The sequence below is a fragment of the Anas platyrhynchos genome, chromosome 6 (genome assembly GCF_047663525.1).
Source record: "Anas platyrhynchos isolate ZD024472 breed Pekin duck chromosome 6, IASCAAS_PekinDuck_T2T, whole genome shotgun sequence".
Classification (NCBI taxonomy): Eukaryota; Metazoa; Chordata; class Aves; order Anseriformes; family Anatidae; genus Anas; species Anas platyrhynchos.
Window position 1 is genome coordinate 30333630 of NC_092592.1, and position 25930 is coordinate 30359559.

Genomic DNA, 25930 nt, shown 5'->3' on the forward strand with positions numbered 1-25930 from the left:
CAAGAGCGTGACCGTAATAGGAAAAAGCATGAGATTGTGACCTGACTCGATAGCAAGCTTGACCACAGCAGGAATACATTTGCATTCACATGGAGGACACCAGATATGGTCCCCATTTAAGCCCTCTCTTCAGCCACTCCTTTGCAAGGGAGTCATTCCCCAGCTGCTCTTGTAAACTTGGAATGCATTTGTTGTCCTAATTTAAAGGCAAATGTCTTTTTACTGTATGTTTTGTATTATACGTATTGTTTTATTGTATTTAATTTATATCTGCATTTCTCCAGCTTTTTTGTGGAAGTCCTATAAACCAGTGTGTGCAGAAGCTGGAACAGCTGAAAATCCTACCAAGTCCTTCCCATCCAGGCAGCCTGTCAGTAGAAAGGAGTTACATCAAGGGGAGCTGCAGCAGAGCTATCAGCACAAGAGACCTGGGATCAGCTAACAGGTTTTGACAGGCTCTCCTTGGCCTTAAACACTGACAAAAATCAGTAAACCACACTTTCTTCACAGGAATGTGTCTGGACGCAAACAGAATGATCAAGATGAAGAGATGTGGGTATCCTTAGGACAGTCTTACACTGGAGCAGCAAAAGATCCAAGTGATTTAGGAGCCCTGACCCCAACACCTCTTTTTAACTGTAACCAGATACTCACACCACAGCACCTTCTGGTAAGGCCTCAACTCCTCCATCACTTCTGGGCATTTGGTCAGATCTACCATGCTCTGGTTTCCAAAGCAAGGCTTTTGCAAGCTGTCCTGTGAATTTGCAAGTGAACAGATCTGCACACCTCCCCTCCTGCTACACCACTTGAACCAGCTGGCTGACTTGGACCAAGTTCCACAGCAGCAATAACCAAAAAATAAAATCTTAAAAAAAAAAAAAGGCTGTTGGGCAGAAAAGAGACATCCAGGAAACATCCCCTGGGAGTACCCTTTCTACAAGAAAGGCCAAACTTGCCTCTTATTGAGCACCTCTGAGTCCTGAACAGAATTAGAAGGAACAAAAACCCTCATGAAGTATTGGCTCAGGGGAAAGTTTCAATCAGAGCTGGCAACAAACCACACAAAGCAGCCATTGGAAACCAAGCTCCATTACTTCCACTGAACACAGAGCTACTTTTTAAAAGTATCTCTTACCTGAAATCTCAGGAATTTAATTAAGTAAATTGCCCTCAGAGGCAGGTAAGTATCATGATGCTTATGTAACAGATGGCTTGCACTGAGCAGTTAATTGCATTACCCATGACCATACAGGAACAGTGGCATGGGAACTCAGGAGTCCTGCCTTTATGGTCTTTCCCTCCGCCCTCTAATTAAGGCACTCAATTTGTTTCACACTTGCAGGTCTTCACAGCAGTCCTATGGCACAAAACCCAGATATCCCCATCTGCACAGGCAGCCAGTCAGCACGCTGCCATGAAGCTGCTGAGTCTTGGACCTCTCTTCCTGCTTTGGCTCAAGCAGCCTGAGGATTCCTGTGTCTCACAGCAAGTTTGCTCAGCTGTCCTGCTGCTCTGGTTTTGCATGAAGGACCATGGCCACATCTAGGCTAGGCTTCACAGAAGGATGCCAGAGCAGCTGTAGACACTGGGCACTCAGCAGCACACCCCCCTCTGACTAAAGCCAGCATCTGGCATATCAGCTTCAGCCATCCAGGTGCACGGGCACTGGAACATAACCTCTCTGGCCAGCCTTTGACTTGCTATGTATGTGGGAAGAGAGTCCAGCCTTGGACACTCTCCCAAAACTTAGAGCAGATGGAGTTCCTCCTGCAGATGTCCAGGGAGTGGTAGCAAAAGCTAGTCCATCTTGCAATCAACTGATAATAAGAACTTATTTTTAATCTATTATTGCTACATGACATCTTTGCTTTCAGTTTCCCATCCCACAATTTTTTGTGTATCTTGAGCTCCAGAGCACCCAAATCTGAGACATACCTGAAGTCAGAGCTTCCCAGCTGCTAGAGGTAGGCATATAGCACCTTTGACAACAAAAAATAAAATATAAGAAAAAACACACACCCACAGATCTACTTCTAACCTTACATCTCCCAGTGTTATAGAAGATGTAAAGTGTTAGTCACACAACTTGCCTCTCCTTACAACTGGAAATCTGGACTGCACATAGCTAAAAGATATCAGATCTGTCTTGCACAGAAAAATTTCAATCCCCACGAGGAAACAAAAGACACTTCCAGCTATGAAACCTATTTTTCATTAAAACAGTACTGTTGGTAACATCATTGTGGTTAAATAATAGTTTTAGGGAAGAAGACAGCATGGTATACAAATAGCTAAGGGATGAAAGCATAAAGGAAGGAAAGGGTCAGAGTAATGATTAAGTACAGGAGTGTGGAAAATGATAAAGATGAAACAAATCAGAAAACATAAGTGAAGAAACCTTTTGATTGTTGGAGTGCATAGATTTGTCACTAAGAAAATGGAATCATCTGTATCAGGACTAGAAAAACTATGGAATAACTGACAGTACAGAACAGGCATTTGATGAGCCATTGACATTTGTGCTCTGTGAGGCTACAGTTCCTGCCACACACCAGAAAAATGAGCTACTGGGTTCCAACTCTGCACACAGATCTCTTCTGGAGATAGACTTGTCCATTAATCCAAAGGCAAAGTGAAGCACATCAGCTTTATTATCTGGTCTCATAACAGCATGTGGGGCTCTTCTGATAGAGAAAGCCCATCACCAATGCTACAGCAGCATGCCAGCATGTGGAAGAAAAAGAAAAATCTATCAAGCCCATCATCAGCTTCACATAGTTAATGTTTTTATTAGTGTTAATAAAAGTAACAAAATAGTGGCCCAATTGGATAAACCTCTGTTAAAGGAGCCGTGGAGGTTTAACACCATGGATGTGAAATTTGTGCAGTCTAATACATTAGTTCAATTAAGCATGAGGATCACTGGTTTCTCTGCAGCTAATCCTCATCTAGCTCAGACATTCAGAAGCTAATGGGAAGATTGTTTCTTAACCCAAAAAGATAGCATTTTACAACATCTGAGAAAAGGAAGGAAGCACATACAGTGTCACTTCCAAGCAGTATCAGTAACACCTGGATGCAAAAGAGAATTTCATAATATGCTGAAGCAAATACACCATTCCATTAAGTAGGTGTAGTTTAACATATTCAGAGACATCCTCTGGATTATCAAATGCTTTTTTTTTTTTTAAAAAAAAAAAAAAGTCATCCTTAGAGGAGAAAAGGAATAAATAAAGAAAACCTCCCTAGACTGGAATTGACCCTGAACACAGAACATTTCTTTCAGGGCTATTAAAAGGCTGTTGTTTTTTATTAAGCTATGCTTGTTCTTCAAACAGTGGCAGGTTATGGAATGCTGAAGAAAACTAATCTTCTGCATCAGAGTGCCTGAAGGCAACCTCATCTCCTGGACACATGTAACTTGGGCAAGTCCATGAACTATGCTGTGTTTATAATCTGTTTCTTGTAACAAGAGCACAAATTCTTTATAGAGTCTGGGGAGCAGCTTGCTGAGGAGGCCTAGGGGTCCTGGCAGACAGTGATCAGAACACAAGCCAGCCCCATACCCTGGCAGCAAAAGCTGCCAACATGCATAGGAACAACAGCCCAAACAGCGACTGAGGGTGATCATTCACTCTGCTCTGCACCTATTAAATACTACAAACAGTTTTGGAAGCCCTAGTTCAAGGATACAGCTAGAGCAAGTTGAGAACAGAGCCAGAAGATGGAAAACACCAAGAGGAAAAACATCAGAGGATAGAAAACATGCAAACTACATCCTACTGCTTGCTTTTTACTCCTCCTCCACTGCAAGACCCTGCTTTATTCATTTCTGCCTCTCAGTCCTTCACTGAATATGAAGGAAAAAAAGCACCAGAAGCTTTCTGCAATTCATGTTGATCAGGGAGAACTGACCTCCTGCAAAGAGCTCAGCTGCTGCCTAGCCAGGAGGCCCACACTCCTTTCTGTCTATTTCATTCTGATAGAGCAAGACTCCCCGGAGTTTTACTAACGTATTTATGCACCGGGTGGGTTATCCCAACAGCTGCCAATAAATCTTATTATCTTTCCCCCACAAGTCTTGATAGCAGTGAGTGATTGATGTACTAAAACTTGGTATAAACACGGAGATAAACATCTGCCATTCCTTTCCTCCCTTGTCTTTATGGCTCCGGCATTTTAGAAGTGACAATCCACTGTTTCACTTTTAACACAGCTGTTCTAAAGCTGCCTGAATAATAACAGAGGTTATGCAGGAACATTAATCTTTACTTCCTGGGGGAAATAATAGTTTTTACACCCCCACCACAGCCCCCTGATCTTTAAACCAAAAAGTGCACAGATAGCACTCTTAAAATTGGGGATGACAGATGCCTAATAGCAGCGTCTAAAGCAGTGGTACCCAACTTCTGGCTCCTGGAAAAATGTCACACATGAGACTGAAGCCATGTGAAGCAGTCTTGCCCTCCCTGGGAGGGAGAGATTCAGCCAGAGTCTTACAAGTATTTTTACTTATGATCATCAAGGTATGAAGATCACCAGTCCAGAGACATCAAATGAAATATTACAACCCACAGAAAACTTAGGCTTCACAGAACCAACAGTACAAATAGACAACTCCAGTGAATCAACTTGCTGGGGATTACCCAGCATGGTCAGCAAACCATGAACCAAACCAGGTGTCCTAATTCCAGTCTTGATTTCTATCCAAGAAAGAAATGTTCCCCCAGCTTACAGACATGTGAAATCCATGAGCAATTGGTCTGCTGGAATAGAAATTAACTGGCAGGGAAAAAAAAAAATGAAGTATGTAATAGGAGCTACTGTTTCAAAGCTGAACACCTGTGCACATTTCCCTCTGCCACTGATTACTTCTAATTACACTGATTACACTAAGCAACTTCAACAGATTCTTAGACTCTGGGCATTGGCAAGGATGAACATCCCTCCACAGCCACTCCCCCACTGTCACCCATAGCTCATGCTCAGGAAAAACTGCACATAATACACATGCAATCCTTTCACATCATTTCTCCATTGACAGACTTTGGTCCCCAACACTTGCCAAAGACACCTATATATTAATAGGAATTCAAAGTACATGGTGAGCAATAATGACTGGATTATGAGAAAGGACTAAAGTTAAATATATTCTGCCAAGCACAGCCAGATGCTGCATTAATCTCCATAAGAGTCAGTTAACCTGAAGAATGGTAAGAAACTCCACTGTGATGTCTACTATATAAGTTTGTATTCAAATATATCCCAGTTTAAGAAATACATCTAATTCCAAATGTGAAGGCTAAGATATGGCCTAAAATTGAACCAAGACACCCTGAGTTCTAGCTCTTGGAGACAATCTTCATTCAAAGGACACTTTAAAAAAAGTGGAAATTAAGTGAATTATCAACAAAACAGACTATCAGAAGGAAAAGTGATATTATCACTAATGAGTACTGATCAGAAAACATACAACCATCTTTCCCAGAAAAGTACATCCAAGATAATCCTCCTGTTAAAATGTGTATTGAAACTTCATGATTAAATTTTGATTTGTTTGACTTACAGACTGAGTATTCTTTTGACCTTGTTCATTTAGGGAAAAATTAAAACTTCTTCATACTTCATTTCATAACATTTAGTGTGGAGAGCACAGAGAAGAAAGGGAATAGGGATTTGATTTTGCATTTTCTATTTCTTAAACAGTTAGAGTAAAAAACTTGAAAAAGAGTAGGGGACAAATACCCAGAAAGAATAACAGTTCAGATTACTTTGGGGGGCATTTTTTTTGTTTGTTTGTTTTAATTCAAAACCAGAAATAGGAGTTTGAGCAGTTTATCTCCCTAATTTCATTTTGGATAAACTGTTTTCTTTATTCCATTAAATGATGTAGTGCTTTCAAAAAAACATGATTGCAATAAATGTTATTTTCAATTCCAAAAAGGAAACATTAGGCTTTGAAATAATTAAAATAGGAAGAAAAATTCCATCCCTTTTTAAGTCCCTTGGGAAAAAAAAAATAAATAAACCCTCAATTCATCAGTTCTACAGTTTAAAGGAAAGCAAATATCCAGTATGACAGTGTATGACACTGGAGAATGATACACAAAGCCAGTGGGAATCTGATGGCTAAATACATGTACCATCAAAAATTTGCCTTCCCTTTTACCTTGGTGATAAGTTCAATTCCCTAAGGAGCTAAGGATTGTGCTGAAGTTTAAAGGAGGTCTAAGAACAGAAGCCAATTTGCCTCACTACCCATTTGGCCAAAGTTGAAGGTGTGTTAGCACAGCAGAGGTTGGTGTTGCATCTTGGTGCAGTTAATCACTGTTCTTCTTCTACACTACTTCAGGATGACAAAACCAGGAGGTATTGCTTTCAGCTAAAGCAAGCTGGGGGTGAATCTTCTAGGAAAGCCAAAAAGTCAGTGTACTGGGTACACCTGAGCTCCATGTGCATCCAACTCCTCAGCAGTCCCTATCAGCACCCCAGTGTCACGGTAGGCACGTATACAACCTACTGTGTGCAGTTCTCTCTTTTATAGATAAGGAGCATCCCAATTCCCAGCTGTGTGCTTTTATTACAGTTGCAGATTCCAGTATTTCAGTGCAAACACCAGAAACAAACCCCAGGATGGGGAGGGAACATCAGCTCATCTCCCATGACAGCCAGAAGAGATGGCTGTTGGTAAGACGACAGCAAATGGTAGCATTACCAAAGCTCACTCAGCATTGGCTGTAATAAAAAAAGTCATTATAGAAACCCTGAAGAAACTTATTTTAAAAACATCACATAAAAGACTCTCATCCTGAAGTGTTTGTTTCTATTTAGCTGTTTTTCAGTTTTGCTCAGTTCCCACCACACACTGGAGCATCAGGGAGAAAGCACTTAAACTGTCAGCTCTGATGTGCCACGCTACACTTACACATACAAGAGCCATGGGCATGCACAGCTAGGCTGACAAGCTCAACAGAAACAAACAAGACACCTGAGCTGCTGGTTTTAAGGCACTGGTGGCTTGGGGTCATTTCAGCAAGACCCAATGGGTTTGCTTTGGCATCCAAAATGAAAGCTTGCCAGGTGCATCCTTTCCCAGAGCAATCATCCACAGAATTAGCAGAAAGTTAAACACTTCACTATTCCAGCCCAGCACAGAATTTTAATCTATTAGTAGAAAATGAGATGCCTCTATCGATATTATAAGCACACACTCTCCTGCCTATATATATAAAGCCTGTTCATTTTATGATCCATACAATAGTTCTGTGATAGAATAGGCTATAATATTTTTTAATGTTAAACTTGTCCACCTGGGAATCTATACAAATCACTGTAATTTTGTTTCACTAATGTTTACCATCAATCTCCTCTTCTCAATAAAATGGGAGCAAAATATTGCCCGAGTCTCTCTCACAGAATTTATTCTTTCTTTTTCTTTCCCTCCCCTTCTCTCCCCCTCTCATCTGGGCTTCTGTCCAAAGTCCCAATGAGTTGAGAATAGGATGCTCAGAAAGTATTTTATAATTCTTTAATCACCACAACTTGACACACTTTAGTCATTTGGGCCAGAGCATTTTGATATAAGCAGATGCCACGTAGAGACAGAATCAGGCCAGCAAGGCAATTAATCATCTCTGCATTTACACACTCAGCAAAACAATACAAAAACAAAGAATGAATAGAGAAAAGGATAGCGGGGTCACTGTAACCTCACTCTGATGGGCAAATAATTGGCTTAGCTTTGCTTCTGCAATCACAGTGTAAAGGTGTACAGCTCATTTATTAACATACTTGCACAGCCAGCCTCTAGGAACACAAAGCAGTATGTGGGTGGCTCAGCGTCCACCCAGCAAGCTCTGCATTTCAGTAGTAGGCTGCTGCAATTTTCTGGGCTTCTATTCTCCTTGCTTAAGCTCTTTCTGCATGGATAGGGGCTTCATGTCCTAAAATAGGAAGGTTGATATCTCAGCTTTTAAATTGTGTAGTGCCTAAGGCTTGAGAACTATAGTTTTCTATAGTTTTATGCTGGTGTTTCTGACTCAAAAGAAGTACCTGTACAGATGAGTGCTGTTTTTTCCACAGAATGGCTGTATTTCCCAGAGCATACAAACCTCTACATACTCATTTATTTTTATGTAGATGGGAAATAATTTCACCAGTGGCTTCAGTTTTACAGCTTTTATTAATGTCCTTCTACACCCTGTTGATCTATTTTTCTATACATATGAAAAATGTGTACTAGCAGTTTCCATGATAACATGAGAAAGCAGCTAAAAATGTTTGCAAGGCATTTTCAACTTAAATCCTGACAAAAGGAACACTGCTCCTTGTGTTACACCCTAATACATCTGGGAAATAGGTCTTGTTGCATCCAGGAATAAACTGAGGGACAGAAAGGGTACAAGCACAAACTTGTGAATCTGTTGATCCCTTTCCTGCTCAGCCATTCATCTGAGTCATAGCCCAAGAAGCAGGACAAACTCACCAGTAAAGTTTGTGGTTTACATCTACAAGGCAGGCCTAAACAACATGAGAGTCCAGGGGTTATTCTTCCTAATAGTTCATGATAACCTGTACAAGTTCAATGCTTTGGGAATATGTAACCAAGATAGGCTGTTAAGTTCAGAAGTCAATTCTCATAATGCCTCTCCTCCACATGCCTACAAATTTCCTCAGCAAAACACTTTCAGAAACTGCTTTCCTCAAATATTATCCTTCCCTTGGCCCCACAAACCATTGATGTACTGACTTACGGAAAGCCAAAAATGAGCCCTCACAAAAAACAAGTATTTGTGAGGCAGCTTCTGATCTCAGGGCACCTGCTCTGATACCCTGTAACCTGGAGATTTGTACATACCCCACACTGACCTATGAAAACTCAAACAACTGAGAACTTAAAACTTAGAAATAATTTTTCATGGCTATGTATGGCTATTCAGAAAGTTTACTAAGCAACACCAAACTCGTCTTTCACTGCATTCCTCTCTTCCAGCCTCACGAATCAGAGACAACCAAAAAACTCATCTCTGCCTAGCATCATCACTGCACTGGCACTGCCAGCAGTCAGTTAAGAATTACTTGTACAGAGCCAAGATCAATAAAGCCATAGTGTGGCAGAGGCAGCTCAGGCAGCCTCATAGAGGGCATTACTAGGAGTGATGGGATGAAATTAAGCAGAAGGAAAATTTTGGCTGAATAGCAAAAAGAAATTTGCTTTGCTAATGGGTCAATCAATTAGACTGAGCGCACACCTCAAGGGAAGCATGTGGGGAGCCCTGTCACTAAGATTGCTTAAAACTGGACTGAAAGAGCTCCAGAGGTTGTCACTGCATAAGCAATTCTGCAGTTTGCATTTCAGCATTGCAATTCCCTGTAGCCTGCAGGATCAAAGCTGAAGCTGTCCAGCTGACACTATCTGCAGAGGCCTTGATAACCCTTTCATGTCTATAAGAAGTCCGCATTCCCAAAGGTAATACAGCTGTATTCTCCTTTCCCTTGTATCTAAGACACCTGTTCTCTCAGAATGGCCTTCATCTAGTTGTGTAACAGTCACTGAAAATTAGGCAGTTAATTATCTCAAATCTAGTTATCACCTATCATTAAGAGTAAGCTAATGAAATAAGAATTTATGATAGCAAGTATTTAGGTCACTCAAATAGCTAGACAACAGCTATCCAGAGAGCCTGAGATAGTAATTGTCCAATTTTTTATAAGCTAAGCTTTTACTGATTAAATTACCTTTAGAATCTCAATTTGGTAAAACATTGATTCGATAAGTAGCAATCATCTGACCATGACATAAAAGTTTGTTGCTTATTTACCAAGGGACTACAAAAGTACAGGACTTTTGTTTCTAAGTAGATGTTTGCACTGCCTTCACCACAGGGAAAATTAAAATATTGTGTTGGCAGAACAGCAAATGAGTGTGTAAGATCTAAATATAATTATGCTATGCGTTAAGGGAAGGTTATTAAATGGACAGATTAGAAACATTTAAACATTCTCCAACAAATATTATAGGGCAACCCACTTAAAACAAGCAATAAAACAGATCTTGATCCATCAGTGAAGGGGCTATATACAGCTTTCCCCTGCAGCAGGAAACAGACATTGTTGATTTAAGAGAACTTCACCTGCTGTGCTCTTTCTGTGTCTTTGCTTATCAGTAATGGGATTTGAACCTTGACCTGTGGGCATGGTGTTCCTAGCAAGAAATTATTTGTTATTGAAGGAGGAGGGCAGGAAAACCAAAAATACCTGTGTTATAATACTATGGGAACAAGAAAAAAAATGCAATGGCTGAGAGCATCAGAGAAACAGGGAGAATTCCATAATATAGCAGAATAAGTGAGTTAGGAAATAACATCATACTGAATGTCTCACTAAGGTCTATGCATGTTTTCTCCCTAATTTACTTTTAATTTAAACCTCCCTAATTTTAATTGACTGTTTCCTAAAGCATGCTAGGAAGGCCGCTAATATAATCAGCAGGAGTCATTACTGATCAAAACCATGCTTGTCCTTAAATGACTTCAGATCTTAAACATGGATACTCTCCAAACACAAGCTTTGCCTCGCTGTTCGTCTTCTGTGTAATAAAAATAATCCCCCTTCCTTTTCTTCAATCTAGAAAGTTACATTTGTTCTTAAAAAAATAAAAATAAAAATCAAGAAGGTCAAATATCTCATTCTACACCCAAATTTCTCAGACATGCTAGTTTAGATTGACTCAAGGCATTAGAAGTGCCTCTATCTCCTTGGCTGCAAATTGTTTCTTCACTGTTGCCCTTGTCCTATTGATGTGACAGAACCTGCCATGGCCAAGGTACCATTTTGACATTTGAATCTTTGTCTGCTTGCCCCCTTTTAAATGGTTCAATGCATTTCTTGAATGTACTTTTAAAAACAAGTCACATTCCCCCAAGCACTGTTTCCAGGCTGCTATACATTAAAAACAAGCAGGTTGTCCAGGCATATTTTCACTTTAAAGTATAGATAGAAATCCAAACAAAAAAAGTCAAGGTTTTGCATATTCAAATTTTAAAAAACAATACCTCTCCTTCCCCAATAGATGGTGCTGATAATTTCTTTCAGAAAAAGTACTGATAATTTCTTTCTATTCATAAATAAGGTGGGTTTCTTCTGTGGCTATGCTGCAGTGAGATAGGATGGTGAAATAGGGCAAAGAAAGCAAAGAGCAGAGCCCCAGCAGGAACCCTGGGGATTCCCATTAAAAAAAAAAAGTGAAATTAGAATTCTGGCTTGCCTCAGCTGCACTACCAATGCCTTTTAATCTCATTTCATTAAATGTTACATTCCTGAAATGTTACATGAATCTTTGCAGCACCTTTTTCTGTACTTGTGTAAGGATGAAAAGTATTAGAGCTTTGTGGTAAAAAAAAAAAAAAGTACTGATTTTTCAGAAGGAAAACCAGCAGGAATGACAGTTTTCATCTTCTGCCACTCTTCTGGAATGAATATAACTCAAGCTGTAGAAAGAACAGTTGCTTAGTGTTCTGGTTAAAAGTCAGGAGAACAGTATACTGTTGGCAATCACATTGCCAATCACGTTGGCATTATTTTCCAACTTTTTCTGATTGTTTTTCCTCTTCAATTCAATAAACAAGAATATGGTTAAATATACTTCAAGGTGTTAAAAATCTACACAAGGGTCTAGGAACTGGATAATAAAGAAATTCATTTTCCTGATTTGTGCAAAAAGCAAGACAAAATGTACAAGTAGAAGAAAACTACTTTATTGAGAATAATTGCAATATTAACAACTTTGTTTCAGGAGCTCTTAGGAAAACTATTACCTCGGCTGTGCAGAATTTTTATTTTTAAAGCACATTAAGGCTGCTGCACTGATCACTTCTCACACTAGGCTCAGGCCATTATCCTATATTCACAGCATAATTTGTCTGAACTTATATTGCCAAGTGGTTGTCTTACAACTTTAATACTTCTGCTGTAATTTCTAAACTACATCTGTTTCAGCAACAAGGGCTAATTCAGTTGTTCCAGACCCTGTACAGTGCTGAAGCAGATGTTAAGGAAGAATGACAAGGTCAAGTCGTTTTTAAGAACTGTATACTTTACTTGGTTGCTCTGGTTTATGTATTAAGAGAAGGAAGTAATGGGAAGCCCCAGCTGTCAAACACAGATGAGGTTTTAATAGCAGAGATGCCAAAGACTGAAGTGTAGTATTTTCCTTTAGGAAAGTGAGAAAGATCCAGGCAAAACACATCACTATGAAGCACGTAGAAACTAGAGGCTGCATTTAGTCATTCAAATTTTCTCCAGAAAAAGCAGGGCTAGTAGCCTTTGGCCAAATCCCTTTGGTGTCATCCATCCTTACTGAAAATGCACAGGGGGATGACAAAATCATCCCTCACCTGGTGCCTGTTTAAGAAAAGGATATAATCTTGAGATATACAGACCCTGGGTCTTCCCTACCCAATAAGAATACATTCAGCACTTCATAGCTCATCCTGATATTCCTTGGACTGGACAAGGGAAATGAAAAACTAATCAACCATGTAGTATGTTGGAAATGTAAAGGAAAAAACAAAGTCCAGTAGATCCAGACAGTCAGAACACACACCTTGGTATTGCACCACAGGAATTTGTATTTGCAAAACCCAACTAGCTGTCCTTCAGCAAGTAAGGATGCTTCTTTATTAAATATACCACAAGATCTACATCTAAAGAGAAATATCTATGGAAGAGTTATGTTCAATAAGCTCCTCTCCCTCCCACAGGCAATGCTCAGGCTCTAGAACTTATCTAGCCACAACAATCCAAAGGCACGGCAATCTCAACCACCCCTTAAAAACAACACAGTCCTACCTTTTCTTTTGTTCTCAAACCACAAACCTCATCCTTTTTTTTGCACCAGCAAAGAAAGACAACAGGTCAAGACAGTGGGAGCAATCACTTATATGAACTCTATGGAAATACCTGCTGCAGAAATTAGTCCTTACCTAGTTCAATGGACAGTTCAATGAGTTAAAATTAATGCTTCTTGCAGAGCTCTATTCAAGCAGACTGTCATGCTCAGAGGAAAAAAATCAAGGGAGTAGAAGTAACATCTAAAATGAGTCTTTGGAAAAAGTTACATATAAATAGAACAGATATTTTGCTATTGAGTACTATGAGATCTTCTTCTCTTCACTTTCAGGTCTTATCAGCAAGGTCTTTTAGTGCACCACAGGCTTTGAAGAGATTTAAATTCAAGGATCCCATGGGAAGCAGGACTAGGATTTAAACACAGATGCTACAAATCGGGAAACTGAGTCATTGCAAGGCACAGAAATTTTCTGGGGAGCATTCAGGAGCTCTGCAACAAAGCAGATAGTTGAATTGAGATATCCCAAGCCTCAGCTTAGAGGCACAAACTCAAAATGTCTTACCTTTCTTCTGCCTAAAAGGCAGCTCTCCCAAAATAAACATGAATATACCTAGGGATGAAATCAGATGCAAAACTCTTGTTGTATGACCGAAACTCCGAAGTATTTTGAAATTAGCATGGGGGAAGGGAAAAATACTGTTGAACTGCAAATGAATAGAAATCAAGCTAATGTAGAGCACATATTGCTGATTTTCACATGCTTGAGTCTGAGCTCTGATCCACAGAGAAAATAGCTCTAAAATATTAACCACAGTCATTATGGAAGGCTCACTTCTGACAATGTGTCTTATGGTTCATTTACTAAGAAAAAATGGATGCAATTTTAGCCAGTGTTAAAATTAATCTGCTTTTATCAGAGAAAAACTAATTCCACCTGCCCAGCTCTTCTGCACAGTTTTCAGAAGAGAATAACACAGAGGTAGTGGTTTTAAATAACCAGGCTTTGCACTGAACCTAGGATTCTGTAGGTTTTTATTCATCTATGCTGGGAAAAAAAAAATATCTTTCTGAAAGAGGCCAACCATCTAGCCTAGACAAATGTGGAGTTCATTACCAGTGCTGACCATGATCTGATTCTCAGTACAAGCAACAAGACTTAATTTCTTCTTAGGAGAAGGTCAGCTCTTGGAGCCAGTAAAATCTGTGATATCTGGAAGGAATAAAGGCAGCAGTAACATCCTACTGTACACAGCATAATCCACGCTCCCCAGCATTACAGGGAAACCTACAACAGCTTTACAAACACTTTCACACACTAAGTTCAATCAAACTTCTCTCTAAGCTCTTGAACACCTGTTCCAGCCCTACTTTAAGGCTGAGAGCTAAAACTTCAGCTGTTGTAGAAGTCCATGATCCAGGAAAGGGTTTTATAGAGGAAAGAAAAGACAGGAGGGCCAAGAGGAGGTAGAGCTCCCACATGAGGAACCACACCTTCAAAGCAGCTCTCTAAATCACACTGGTTTGAACATTGGTATATCCCTATTGAAAGCATATGAGGAAGAATGGAATGATCCTATTCATGCCTCAAAGAGACCTGGCTTCATGGACTGGGCAGATCCCTTTAGGTGCTCTCCATCTCTTCAATGTACTTTTGCATCCAAAGAAAAAAAAAAAAAAACAAACAAACAAAAAAAAACACAAAACAGAACCAACATTAAAGTTTAGCAGAAGAACAGAAACATCACAATCTCTCCAGGCTTGAGTTCTCTTTAGACTGTTGCTATTGACAGCAAACCTAGGGAGAATTATTGTTTTTTATTAGTATTATTATTTTCTAGTACTGCATGCGTAATAGCTCTCTAGATACAGAAAATAGATACAAATAAATGAATGCAACCATAACTGTCTCATGTCTTTCATTTAGGAGAGACTGGCTTTAGTCTTTTTGCTCAGAAACAAATTTAACAAGAATTTAGGAGCTGTGTATTGGGGATGAAATAAATTTGGTGAATAGTAGTAGAGGGAAGCTTGCTATGACTTCAAAGCACAACCAACACAATGATGGGACTTGGTGGAATAAGAAAACTAAGGCTGAATTTAATACAAATAGCTCCATTGTTATCAAAGGTTTTGTACAAGCTCTAATGATAATTCAATTGCATTGTACATTGGGGAGAAGGTAGATGGAGATCATTTAATGTTTTTTAATTAGTAAAATATTTCATCCTGGCTACAATTTACCTTCTGTGCAAGGGAACAGAAGTGGTGTCAACAGCAGGTTGCAGCTAGCTGCAGCTTTACAAACAGACCTGCATTCTGCTTATACACTCACCAGGAGCAATGTTATTTAGCAGCAGAAACAACTGGAAGAGTCTTCTCAAGACTTCTGCCTGGTTCTCTTGGCATCCCACTTTTGCATAATGAGATTGCTAAAGCATTTCACTTTGATAGTAGGTTTGAACTAGGAGGCTAGGACTGACCTGGGAATAAGCACTTTTCCCACACATCTTGAAATGTTTTTCTACTCAAAAGCAAACAGTTCAGATTCATTTAAGAAGACTAGGAATGCTGAATTGGATTAAAATGCAGGAAAATTTCCAACTCTTGTCTTTAAGAAGTCAGTTTCTAACCTGAATAAGATGACTAAAAGAAGCCTGGCACCTTAATAAGCATCCCAGACTTCCATCAAGACGGTCCCTTTATTCCAACATGGTCAGAATTACAAAAAAAAAAAATAGATCTTCTCATACTCATCTTTCCAATGGCAAATAGTAGTGGAAATCTTAGTATCTCAATACCCAGAAAAGAAATAAAATCCTAATCAATTTGTTTCTGAAAATGTGTTACAGGTCAGTCCTAGAGCTTATGGCAGTGTAGCTAATACTTCCTGCTATATCTACAGAGCACAGCTCTATACCATAAGCTTTCCCAGGAGATCAGCTGTAAGCAGACAAATGATTATTACAGCTGAGGTATTTAGAGTAGTTGCGCCACTGAGCACACAACACTTTGGCTCATGCAACTGCTGTGTTTTAGCTATGCTAGACTGGCAGCTTCATCTTGTTCACCTTCTGAGAAGAGATTTGTCAGTCTTCTGCATGGGATGTTGATACCTTTTGTCTTATGGCACCAAGGCAGGTGGTGCTGGTGTAACAAGTAAAAGGGTTGGCTTAGAAGCCATCACCTGTCCATCACTATCCAAAAATGGATGTCCATCATTATCTTATCATACACCAAGCAACCATGCATGCTGCCTTTCAAAGAACAGGAACGTGCTGAAGACTTGACTACACTAAACCAGAGTGAGCCAAATGCGTCCCCCGTAAAGATCCACTAAAAAAAAAAAAATCATCTAGGTACAGTTTTTTTGTTTAGTGTTTTGTTTAATTTTGAAAAATTTCCATTGTATGAGATGTGAAAAAAAACTTTTAACCTGAAAATTCATATTTAAGAATCTAAAATGAACTATGAACAGTAATGCGAGATCTGTCCATTCTACTCTCCAGAAGGCAATATGCAGTATGAAGACAGAAGGTCTCCTGCCAAAACATTGGCTAGAAAGAAGATATTTGTGGGTTAATTTGGGCATTGGCAGATCCTCAAGGGAAACAAGCCAAGCTGTATTTCACTTTCACAAGTTAGAGAAGTTACACAGATGAATGTGGTGGAATATTGAAAAAAGTCAATGGAAATGGAAGAAACCACCTCTCAGAGAAACCAGAGAAAATCAGCAGGTGATAAGGAGGGTAAGGAGGGTTATGATTTCTGGTGAAGCCAGAAACTGCCAGTTCTCTTGAGATGAGATGCTGTCGGGTATCAGGTGCTAGAAGCTGACTCTTTTTTTTTTATAAAATACCAACACATTTAAAATCAACCCTTTGTTACATGCTGCCAACAACAACTTAAAAAAAAAAAAAGGCACAAGAATCAGTATCTTAACACAAACTTCTGTAGGCAGACTTGTGAGAACTTTAACTGGAAAATCTGAGTATTTAAATAAAGTATCTCACACTATGACCACTGAAGGAGCTTCCACACATAAGCTGGTCTGTGACAACTGTCCGCATGAGGGCTCCTCATCTTGGAAGAATAAATAAATGCCTCTCAGCACAAGTTAAGGTAAACACAGTTACTTCAGGTCTGCTTCAAGCCAAGAGTGCTTATGATATTGCTACTCATCAACTGATGAGTTACAACCTCCTGTACCTGGGTTCTCAGTCTCAAGTCCAGGTTGAGCAGCAAATATTCCACTGTGATTTCATCACTGTTGTAGGAGAGCTCACTTTCAAGGCTAGATGCTCAAAAGGCAAAAACGCACCATCAGAACTCCCCATTGAGACCTGGGGAATCCCTTGTTCCTAATAACTTTTCCACAAAGATACAGCAGGGACTAAAGGCCTTCCATTTTGTTTATACCATCCTTCTAAATAATAAGAAGTTACCAGGCTACAACCTTTTGTAGTCTCACTTATTTCATTCATTTCTGAGCTATAAGAACTTGTATCACTACAAATAGTAAGGCCATCCCCTGCCAAATTCAAGAAAGCAAATAAAATACATCTCTTCTGGCAAAATGTCTCCATACCAATGTGTGTAATTACCTATGTTCTTTATGAGGGCCTTGTTCACGTATTATAGTTAAAACTCTAAGCACTGAAATACAGTTAAAACAGATGCATCAGGCAACTTGCTTGCTGGCTCATGTCAAACCTCCACAGGTGGTGGCAGAGTGAGAGATGGCTTTCATTCCAAGATGCTGAGAACAAATTGCACGGCATATGCAGGAGGGCTTGCAGCACAGAAAACTAGTTCTAGGTAAACTCTTGCATTTATGTCCCACCCTCCAGCAACTGTGTATGTCTCCCAGCTATTAATTTTGTCAGTCAATGTTGATATCTGGCAATCTATCTCTTTCCAATTCAGCAACTTGGGCTGAGTTTCACAAGCAACATGGAACTTATCAATACATAACCAGGTTTCTTTACTATAAACTTGTTTGTTTCCTCTTTTTGTCTTTGTTACCAGCCTATACTTCCATAGCATTTAAGTTCAAAATCCCCAACAGAAAATCCACAGTCCTCAGAAGTTCTGGTTCTTCTTTTTGAAATAAACTAAAATATAAGCATCTTGACTAGTGAAGGGTTCTTTCACCCTTAAAATCTCTTGTCAGACAATTCTGAAACTAACCCTCCCCCCCCCCCAAAAAAAAAAAATCACTCCAATTAAATTACCTCAGTTCTTAGCCCCTGCATTGTCTCTTCCTTTTCTATTTCCTGCTCTTACACTTATCAAGAATATTTTTCCTCCACCCTGACTTCCCAACACTATCATGTGTTTCTGCCATATCAGCAATTTCACTTTGCTACACAATTCCACAAGCTTTCCAAGCAACATCTTCGCGCACCACCTTCCCAACCTCACCCAAAGTTTTGCCAAGCTTTCTCTCATTCTCCAGTTACCACTCCCCACAACAGAGGCTTCCTACCTGCTTAGGACACATTCCTTCCTTGGCATCTCCTGACTGGTATGAAACACTTCAGACGGCATTTTCCTCAGTTGTTTTGGTTGCTCAACTCTTCAGTTCCAATCAGCTTCTTCAAAATTTATTGACAACAACTACAAATCAACTTCTCTACTAAATTACTAGAAAGTCTCTTCTTCATTAGACAACTTAAAGTTTCATACAGTCTCAGAGGGGGGAAAAACAAACAAACAAACAAAAAAAACAGCTCTTACCCTTCTGCTTCACCTCCTCTTATCTCTTCCTTTCCTAAATCACTTATTCCTTCCACCTGGCAAGGCAGAGAATTGCAGCCAGCTGAGCCTCCTGAACTTCAGGTGCTTCTTATCACACCCCACCATCAGTGCCCATTACCTTGAGTGTTTGTTCCTGTTTGTATTCTCTTTTTATTATTTCCATTTTAGAAAATTATTAACTAAATCAAATCAAAACAAAACAAAACAAACAAACAAACTATGGGTCAAAGGATCAATTAATCAATGTGTTTGTAAACCTTGTATTCCTACTGCTTCTTGTTGCCTGTTCACACAGTTGAGGAACAACCAGTTACCATATACCTCCTGCACAACTGCAATCAAATTAGCTGACTTCTGTGTAAATCCATCCAGAGCATTCCTTGTAAGTCTGCAGTGGAGTGGCTACAGCTGCCTCCCAGATCATGGCTAACTGTGACATTGTCAGTTCTTTGAGCCAAGAATCAAGCATTTGTCTTTACAACATTTCAGTGCTGTAAAAGGATTATCGTACAGGATTTGTAGTTATCACGGAGATGACATCTCTTTGTTCTGCATGGAAAAACAAGGGTCAATGATTAACACCTTTAGGAGGGCTCCTGCTTGGGTGTAAGCCACATTCCTTAGGATCTCAGTTGTCAATCTGCTCAGCAGTGAAAGGGGTCAGAAGAGCGAAAATCAGCTCTTTGAATCTTCAGATATTTCCCTTGCAATCTATTCTTCCCTTGAGTTTTCAGCTAGTTAAGCTGCACTGAGCTGCCACATTTTTGACTTTCCATCCTGAGTAAACTTGAGTCTGTGTTAGGAACAAAAAGCAATGATATTAAAGTTACCTTTCCTCTAACAGTACAGCAGCCAATGAGGATCATTTTACAGGAAGTGGAAAATGTTGCAATTCTTCTAAAAAACACCTTTCAAGCTACATTTTCTGTCTGAATGTGTCAGCATCCAGCGTTTTGTGAGTAGCCTAATGGATAAGCCTCTGTAGCTGGGGATAGTGTTTTTTTGTTTGTTTGTTTGCTTGCTTGCTTGCTGGCTTGCTTGTAACAATTGCAAGGTACTGCACCTGGGTTGGGGCAATTCCAGACAGGATTACAGACTGGGAGAAGAACTCATTGAGAGCAGCCCTGCAGAGAAGGACTTGGGGGTTCTGATGGTTGAAAGGTTCAACATGTGCCAGCAGTGCACGCTTGCAGCCCAGAAAGCCAACTGCATCCTGGGCTGCCTCAAAAGAGGGGTTACCAGCAGGTGGAGGGAGGGGATTGTCCCCCCTCTACTCTGCCTTTGTGAGGCCCCACCTGCAGTGCTGCATCCATGTTTGGGGCCCCCAGCACAAGATGTGGGGTTATTAGAACAGGTACAGAGGAGGGCTACGGAGATGATCAGAGAGCTGGAGCACCTCTCCTACAAAAAGAGGCTGAGATAGCTGGGGGTGTTCAGCCTGGAGAAGAGAAGGATCTGGGGAAACCTCATGGTGGCTTTTCAATACTTACAGGGGTCTTATAAAAAGAATGGGGAAGGACTCCTTTCTAAGGTAGATTTACTCACTGTAAGGGTAGTGAGGCACTGGAACACGTTGACAAAAGAAGTTGTGGATGGCCCATCCCTGGAGATGTTCAAGGCCAGTTTGGATGGGTCCTTCCCCAATCTGATCTCATTAGTGGATGGCATTGCTGTCTATGGCAGGGGGGATGGAATTAAATGATTTTTAAGGTCCCTTCCAACCCAAGCCTTTCTATGATTCTATGATTTTCTATTCTGTAAGGGATTCAGATGGGATGGTGTCTGGTTTCTGTCCCAAGCAATAAGACAATGAAATTTCCCATGAAAATGAATAGCAATAAGCCTGTTTCAGCTGTTAATCAGTAGCACCAAGTCATTTCCTTTTGATAACAGAACATACCTTACAAGTACCACCACAGAAAGGTAAAGGTTGTATCAGCTTTTGTTACTACTGTCTACTCACCTCAATGCAGTAACCTCTGCCCAAAGAACTCGTTACCATCAGCAAAAATCCTCTAGTGACATCCACCATGAGACTGAGACGCACAAAAAAGAAGACAGCTGCAAAGAAAATCTCTCCAGTAGGGAGAGGTGCATTCCAGGAAGGAAAGCTGGAAGAATAAAGAGGGGCAAAGAACTTTTACACCTCCAGGGAATGAGCTTAATTATCATATAGTGTCCCGTATACTCCATGTATTCTTATAGATTCACTATAAAAGATGTGTCCATGACATAGCATTGATATTTTGTCATAATCTTCGTGCCAAAGTGCAAATCAACTGGGAATGTTTCTCAGTACAGTTTTTGACACTACCATAATGCAGGCAATTTTGGTTGATATTTTAGTGTTGCAAATGTCACTGAAAATGACATACCTCCAAGAAATCGTCTGATTTTGACTATATTTTCTCTTTTCTATATATTCTTTTTCTTCTGTTGACATTCTTTCCCCAAGTGGCTCTAGTACTTTGGGAAAGAATGTGTTTAATGCTCTATATGTTTAAGTGGTGTTTTCACTTTACTGACATCATCTGTCCTTTGTAAACTCAAGACAGAAGGTGAATGTTTAAAAGTGTATGTCATCTGCCTATATTCTTTTGTCCTTATTATGAAGGACTGATGTTACTGCATTCATTTCTCATAAGTCATTATATCAGGTATTTCTACCGTGAAGTATTTTCTAGCACTGCTACTGCATAATGTGATTTGTATTTACAGACAATCTGAGTATCTTATTAGAAAGAGAAATTTACTAAGGGGTTAAAATTTTATTTATATCGTATCATCCAAGTTCAGATGTCAACCATACAATTCTAAATATTTAAGAAGGACCACCGAATTATAGACATCTTTCCTTTCCTCTGAACTCTCTTCAGCAAAGATCACCCTATGTTGAATGATATAGTATGTTCTTATTTAAACAAAAAGCTTTCTCTATGGAGGATTAAATACAGGTTTCCCAAGTAACATTTCATAATGAGATGTTGTTTCTTTTGTACTATATTCTCTGCTCCTCATAAAATTTCTCAAGGTATCTCTCTCCTCTACTTGTTCATAAAGGTCTGTTTCTTACCAAATTCCACCGTGTCAAACATTCCCAGAAAGGACTCTTTCAGCTGGGTATTTCAATAGCTCAGCTTTAGAAAGGAGTAGGGATGGATTCTCCTTCTGTTTGCCACAAAACAACTCTTGGCTTCATCTGAGTGAAAGTGATATACGTGAGCAGAAAAGGAGCACAGACACAGACTTAACATTCTTTCTCAGTTCTTTTATTTTGAGATGGTGCCGGGTGTAATGGAGATATGGAAAGGAAAGAGCAGAAGATGAAATTATTTTCTTTTTGTGTTAGTGTGTGCATGTTTCATTCTCTTTCAGGCTGACAGGAGCACAGGTGATTTCCTAGCTCTTTTTGGAAGGATCTCTGTAAAGCAGTTTGGGTTTTGTTTTCTTATTTCCCTTTAAAGCCATCAATCAGATGCCTTACTTATAGATCTACCTTAAGAACTTGAATAGCATTGAAGAAAATCAGTGCTGCTGTACTAAACACAGGCATTGACAGCAATTTTTAAAGGACATGAACAACCATCAAAGCATAGGCAGGTAATCCAGAGCAAAACATTTCCTAGAAATACTCACTACACTTAACATCACTTAAAAAGTTCAAAGAAACATCAGAATATCTTTCAATAAATCTGCTTTTAGAGAATGGCAGTGTTTACCTGCACTGATGCTGTACCTTGCCCCCACTGTTGCTCTTTGTCGTGAAAATACATATGTAATGATCTTGTCAAGACAGTGCCATTTCCCTGAGGAGGGCTGAAAGATACCAGTACCCAAGGAGAACAGAACAGAAGAAGTATTATCAGTTCCAATTTGGAATAAAACTAAGGGGAGACTGAGAAGCAAGTGGGGAGCATCGAGAACATTCATATCCTCTCTCCAAATTTATTCACAAATCAGACAAACCATCAGCATGAATATGTTATTTGCTCCACTGAATCTTGTGAGTATCTACATAATGTATGCACAGGAAAGTCAGGAAGGTAAGCATTAGCATTACACTGAGTTTTGAACAGTGACAACAGCTAAGTCCTCTAGCCCCTGTTACACTTAAAAACAAGGGGGAAAAAAAAAAAAAAGAGAGAGAGAGAGAGAGAGAGAGAGAGGATTTTTCTTTAAAAATAAGTAAATAAATAAATAATAAATAAATAAATAGATGGGTAGCAAAATTGGCTCACATCGCTGTAGTGTGGGGATGCTGAATTTTTCCACATCTCAGATGTGTTTGTTTTTTTTTCCAGCAGCTCCTTAGCTATTTTAGTAGTTTATTGCAATCCCAGTTCAGGGCAAATCCAGCTAATGCTGTGCTGCATTAGAAGGAGCAAAGTCAAAGGGAGCTGGGGAAAGAAGGAAACAATATTCTTTCTAGGAACACTTCCCTAAAAGGGTAAAAATAGAGACTGGGACCTGGGTCTTAAGGAAACTTTAATGACTAAATCCAGAGAGCTCCTAGCCAGTGTTTGCAGAACACTGCTTTCAAGCACTGCTCCCCACTCCTCCCCACAAAAGTAGTTTTAATCCGCCAAGTTCAAGTCCTTCTTAAGGTTTCCCAACTAGTAGTGAACATTTTCTTCTTAGTGTCCTGGTTTACCAGGACATCTGGTCATGTTTTCAAGTTTCCTCTGCAAGAATTCTTTCAGATTGCATTTCTCCAAAAAGCTGTGGCATTTGAATGTTAATCTGTGGTCCTCTACACAAACCCAGATGGCCCAGTCCCTGTTCAGCAGCCATGACAGTACACTTCTATAACACTTCTCATTCATCCATATCAGAAAGTGCTGGCAGATTACACAAATCAAAGAGAAAAAAAATAATCTTTGCCATCCTGAGAATCCTTCACTAATAGGCTCTAAAGTGCACCTACTTAATCACAAGCAGCACCAACAGAGAAGATGGTATAGAATTTGAGACAAGTAAAACTAGGTGAAATTTCAGATTTTCTCTGAAGCTGAAACAAAGCTAGGGCTCTTAACATAAAACGTAACCTGGATGTGAAAGAAAGCTAACAAGGCTGGAGTGTCCCAGTTGATGCTGGAAGATGTGATGCACAATCCCCTGAACTAACCTCTGTTGTAATACAGCCACCTCCATTTCCTATCCGTGCTGAACTCACCCTTGAACCTCATCCGACAGGAAGACAGGAGGAGACACATCAGGTGGATGCGGCAACACCACCAGCTTCATGCCCAACCTTCAACTTATTGCTCTCTCTACATAGGATATTCCTGCTGGCAGTCAGCAAGGGGCTGATGGCCTCTCTGCAGCTCAGAGGACAACGATGCTGTGCAGAGCCACCCCTCGTTAACACTTGCAGCTGCAGCATCCCCATTTAATTGCTGCCTTGGCCCACCAGATGTTTGACAGTGTCAATGCAAGCTGCGTTGGCTAGTGAGCTGGACTGTTCATCAGGAAAATTATTAGGGTTATGTTCATTTTTCATTAAAAAAAAAAAGAAGCACGTGCCATCCCTTGTCCTTCTGCATCAAGAGAAAGCATCAGAACTCACACGCCTACACACAGGTGTGTGCAGCACTTTCCTTGTGTGTTTATTTATTTTTTATTTTTTTTATAAGGAATCTCACTCCGAATGTGTTGCTGTCTCAACTGTCACCACTTGTCACATTACAATAACGATCGCTGCTTTCAGATGGCAGCTCAGGTTGTTTAATCATCGCTTCCCTCCGAGCTGTCCATCACAGACAGGTCTCCAGGCAACAGCATCAACAGGCAGGGCTGTGGGTGGCTGGAGAGGAGGAGGAGGAGGACAAAGCACAGTGGGGTTTGCAAGGAGGAAGAAGAAGAACTCATGTTCCCATGGGAGGGAAGCTTGGGAGCTGCTGAGCCTATCTGACAGATCCCAGCCTGCAGCGTGATGAAGATAACAGGGATTTCAGTGATTTCAGAACCCAGAGTTGTGGTGGAGGAGGAAGAGATGGCAGGACCCCAGCCCACAGAACATTAACGCAGAGCTGGGCTCCCTGCTCCAGCTCCCACTCGTGTCCTAAACCCAGCTTCCTCCATTGCAGGTGGGATAGCAGGGCCCTGCTGGGCTCAAAGCCAAGGGCACAGCCTGTGGCTAGAGACTGCTGGAATCAGCCACTTTTGTTGCATCGAATGACTTTAAAATAAGTTTTTGTTGTTTTTTTTTTTTTTGGCGGGGGGGGGGAGGGATGAGAAGTTTTTCAAGGTTTTTGAAAAAAAATACGTTAATTTATAAAAACTGACAATAAAATGGAAGGCCACACTGAACGTGGGAGTTTTCCATCCAAAAGATGAGCTCAAGAATGCTTTGGTTAGTTTTGTTTCATGTTGTTTTTCAGAAGCTGTACAATTAAACAGTCCTTTGTCATTTAAATGAAGACAAAAGGAGAACCAGCTGTACCAGCACTGCAGATCTGCATCAAACCTTCTTTGGGTTACAGTAGCCTAGGTAGTTATTACTAAATTTCAGTGGCTCTTCTGTAGAGATGCTAAGTCACTGGATCCAAGCTAAACACAGATCTATATTCTTCGTATCTCTAGCCCAGCCTCCATCCCCCTTAATGTATCTAGGGAGATGTGGAAAAACACACAAATGAAGTGGAGGAGGTGTAGTGCAGTCCCTTCCCATGGTGTGATCCTTACCCAAAAAAAAAACCAAAAAAAAACAAAAAAAAAAACAGCTCAAGGAATAATTATCCCCCAAACTCCTCTAACTAGGGATATTTCACCACAGACCTTTGTTTTCTGGTGTTAAGGTTAATGCATCTGCTGTTTTGCTGATGTACTTTTTCTAACCTGTTTGCCTCTCCAATAAAAAAAAATCTATTGTTTCATGTAATCAAAGTAAGCCCTAACTTTGATTTGCAGATAATCTTTTCCATAGTTTGATTTTGTTTCCAATAATGATTAATTTTAAGCTTTTTTGTCTTCAGAAAGCTAACTTTTCTTTTTTTCTTGGAAACATGAGCTAAAATTCAACAGAAAGCAAATTAAATTTTCAGTTCGTATTCTCTGGCACATAAAGCTTGAGTTTCACAATAAGTATGATTTTTACCCCAGAAAAATATTTACACTTATGCATTGGTAAGTTCTTCAAAAATAAAGTCCCTGAATATTCATTTGAAGATGCAGTAGAATTTTTTAGAAACCATTCAGTAAGAGGTATAGGCCACATTCTTGGCCAGGGGAGGGAATATTATAGCTGTTCATAAAGGTTTATACTGACCCAGTCACACAAACAGAAAGAAAGGGACCATATGACCTCTTTCAGATACTGAA

At 39.9% G+C, this 25930-nt stretch overlaps 1 protein-coding gene across 4 annotated transcripts in view; it reads right to left on the minus strand.

Annotated features, from left to right (window-relative positions):
- The window catches only part of SORCS1 (sortilin related VPS10 domain containing receptor 1), a 287180-nt gene that overhangs the window by 251083 nt on the left and 10167 nt on the right, over window positions 1-25930 (minus strand). The window contains exon 1 of one of the 4 annotated variants that reach the window (XM_072039772.1): window positions 18339-18583. The exons of the other annotated variants lie outside the window; for them this stretch is intronic. Coding sequence (XP_071895873.1) covers window positions 18339-18353 — 15 coding nt within the window. The 5' untranslated portion in view covers window positions 18354-18583. Of the gene's footprint in view, window positions 1-18338; window positions 18584-25930 lie in introns of those variants that run through there. 4 annotated transcript variants of the gene reach the window in all.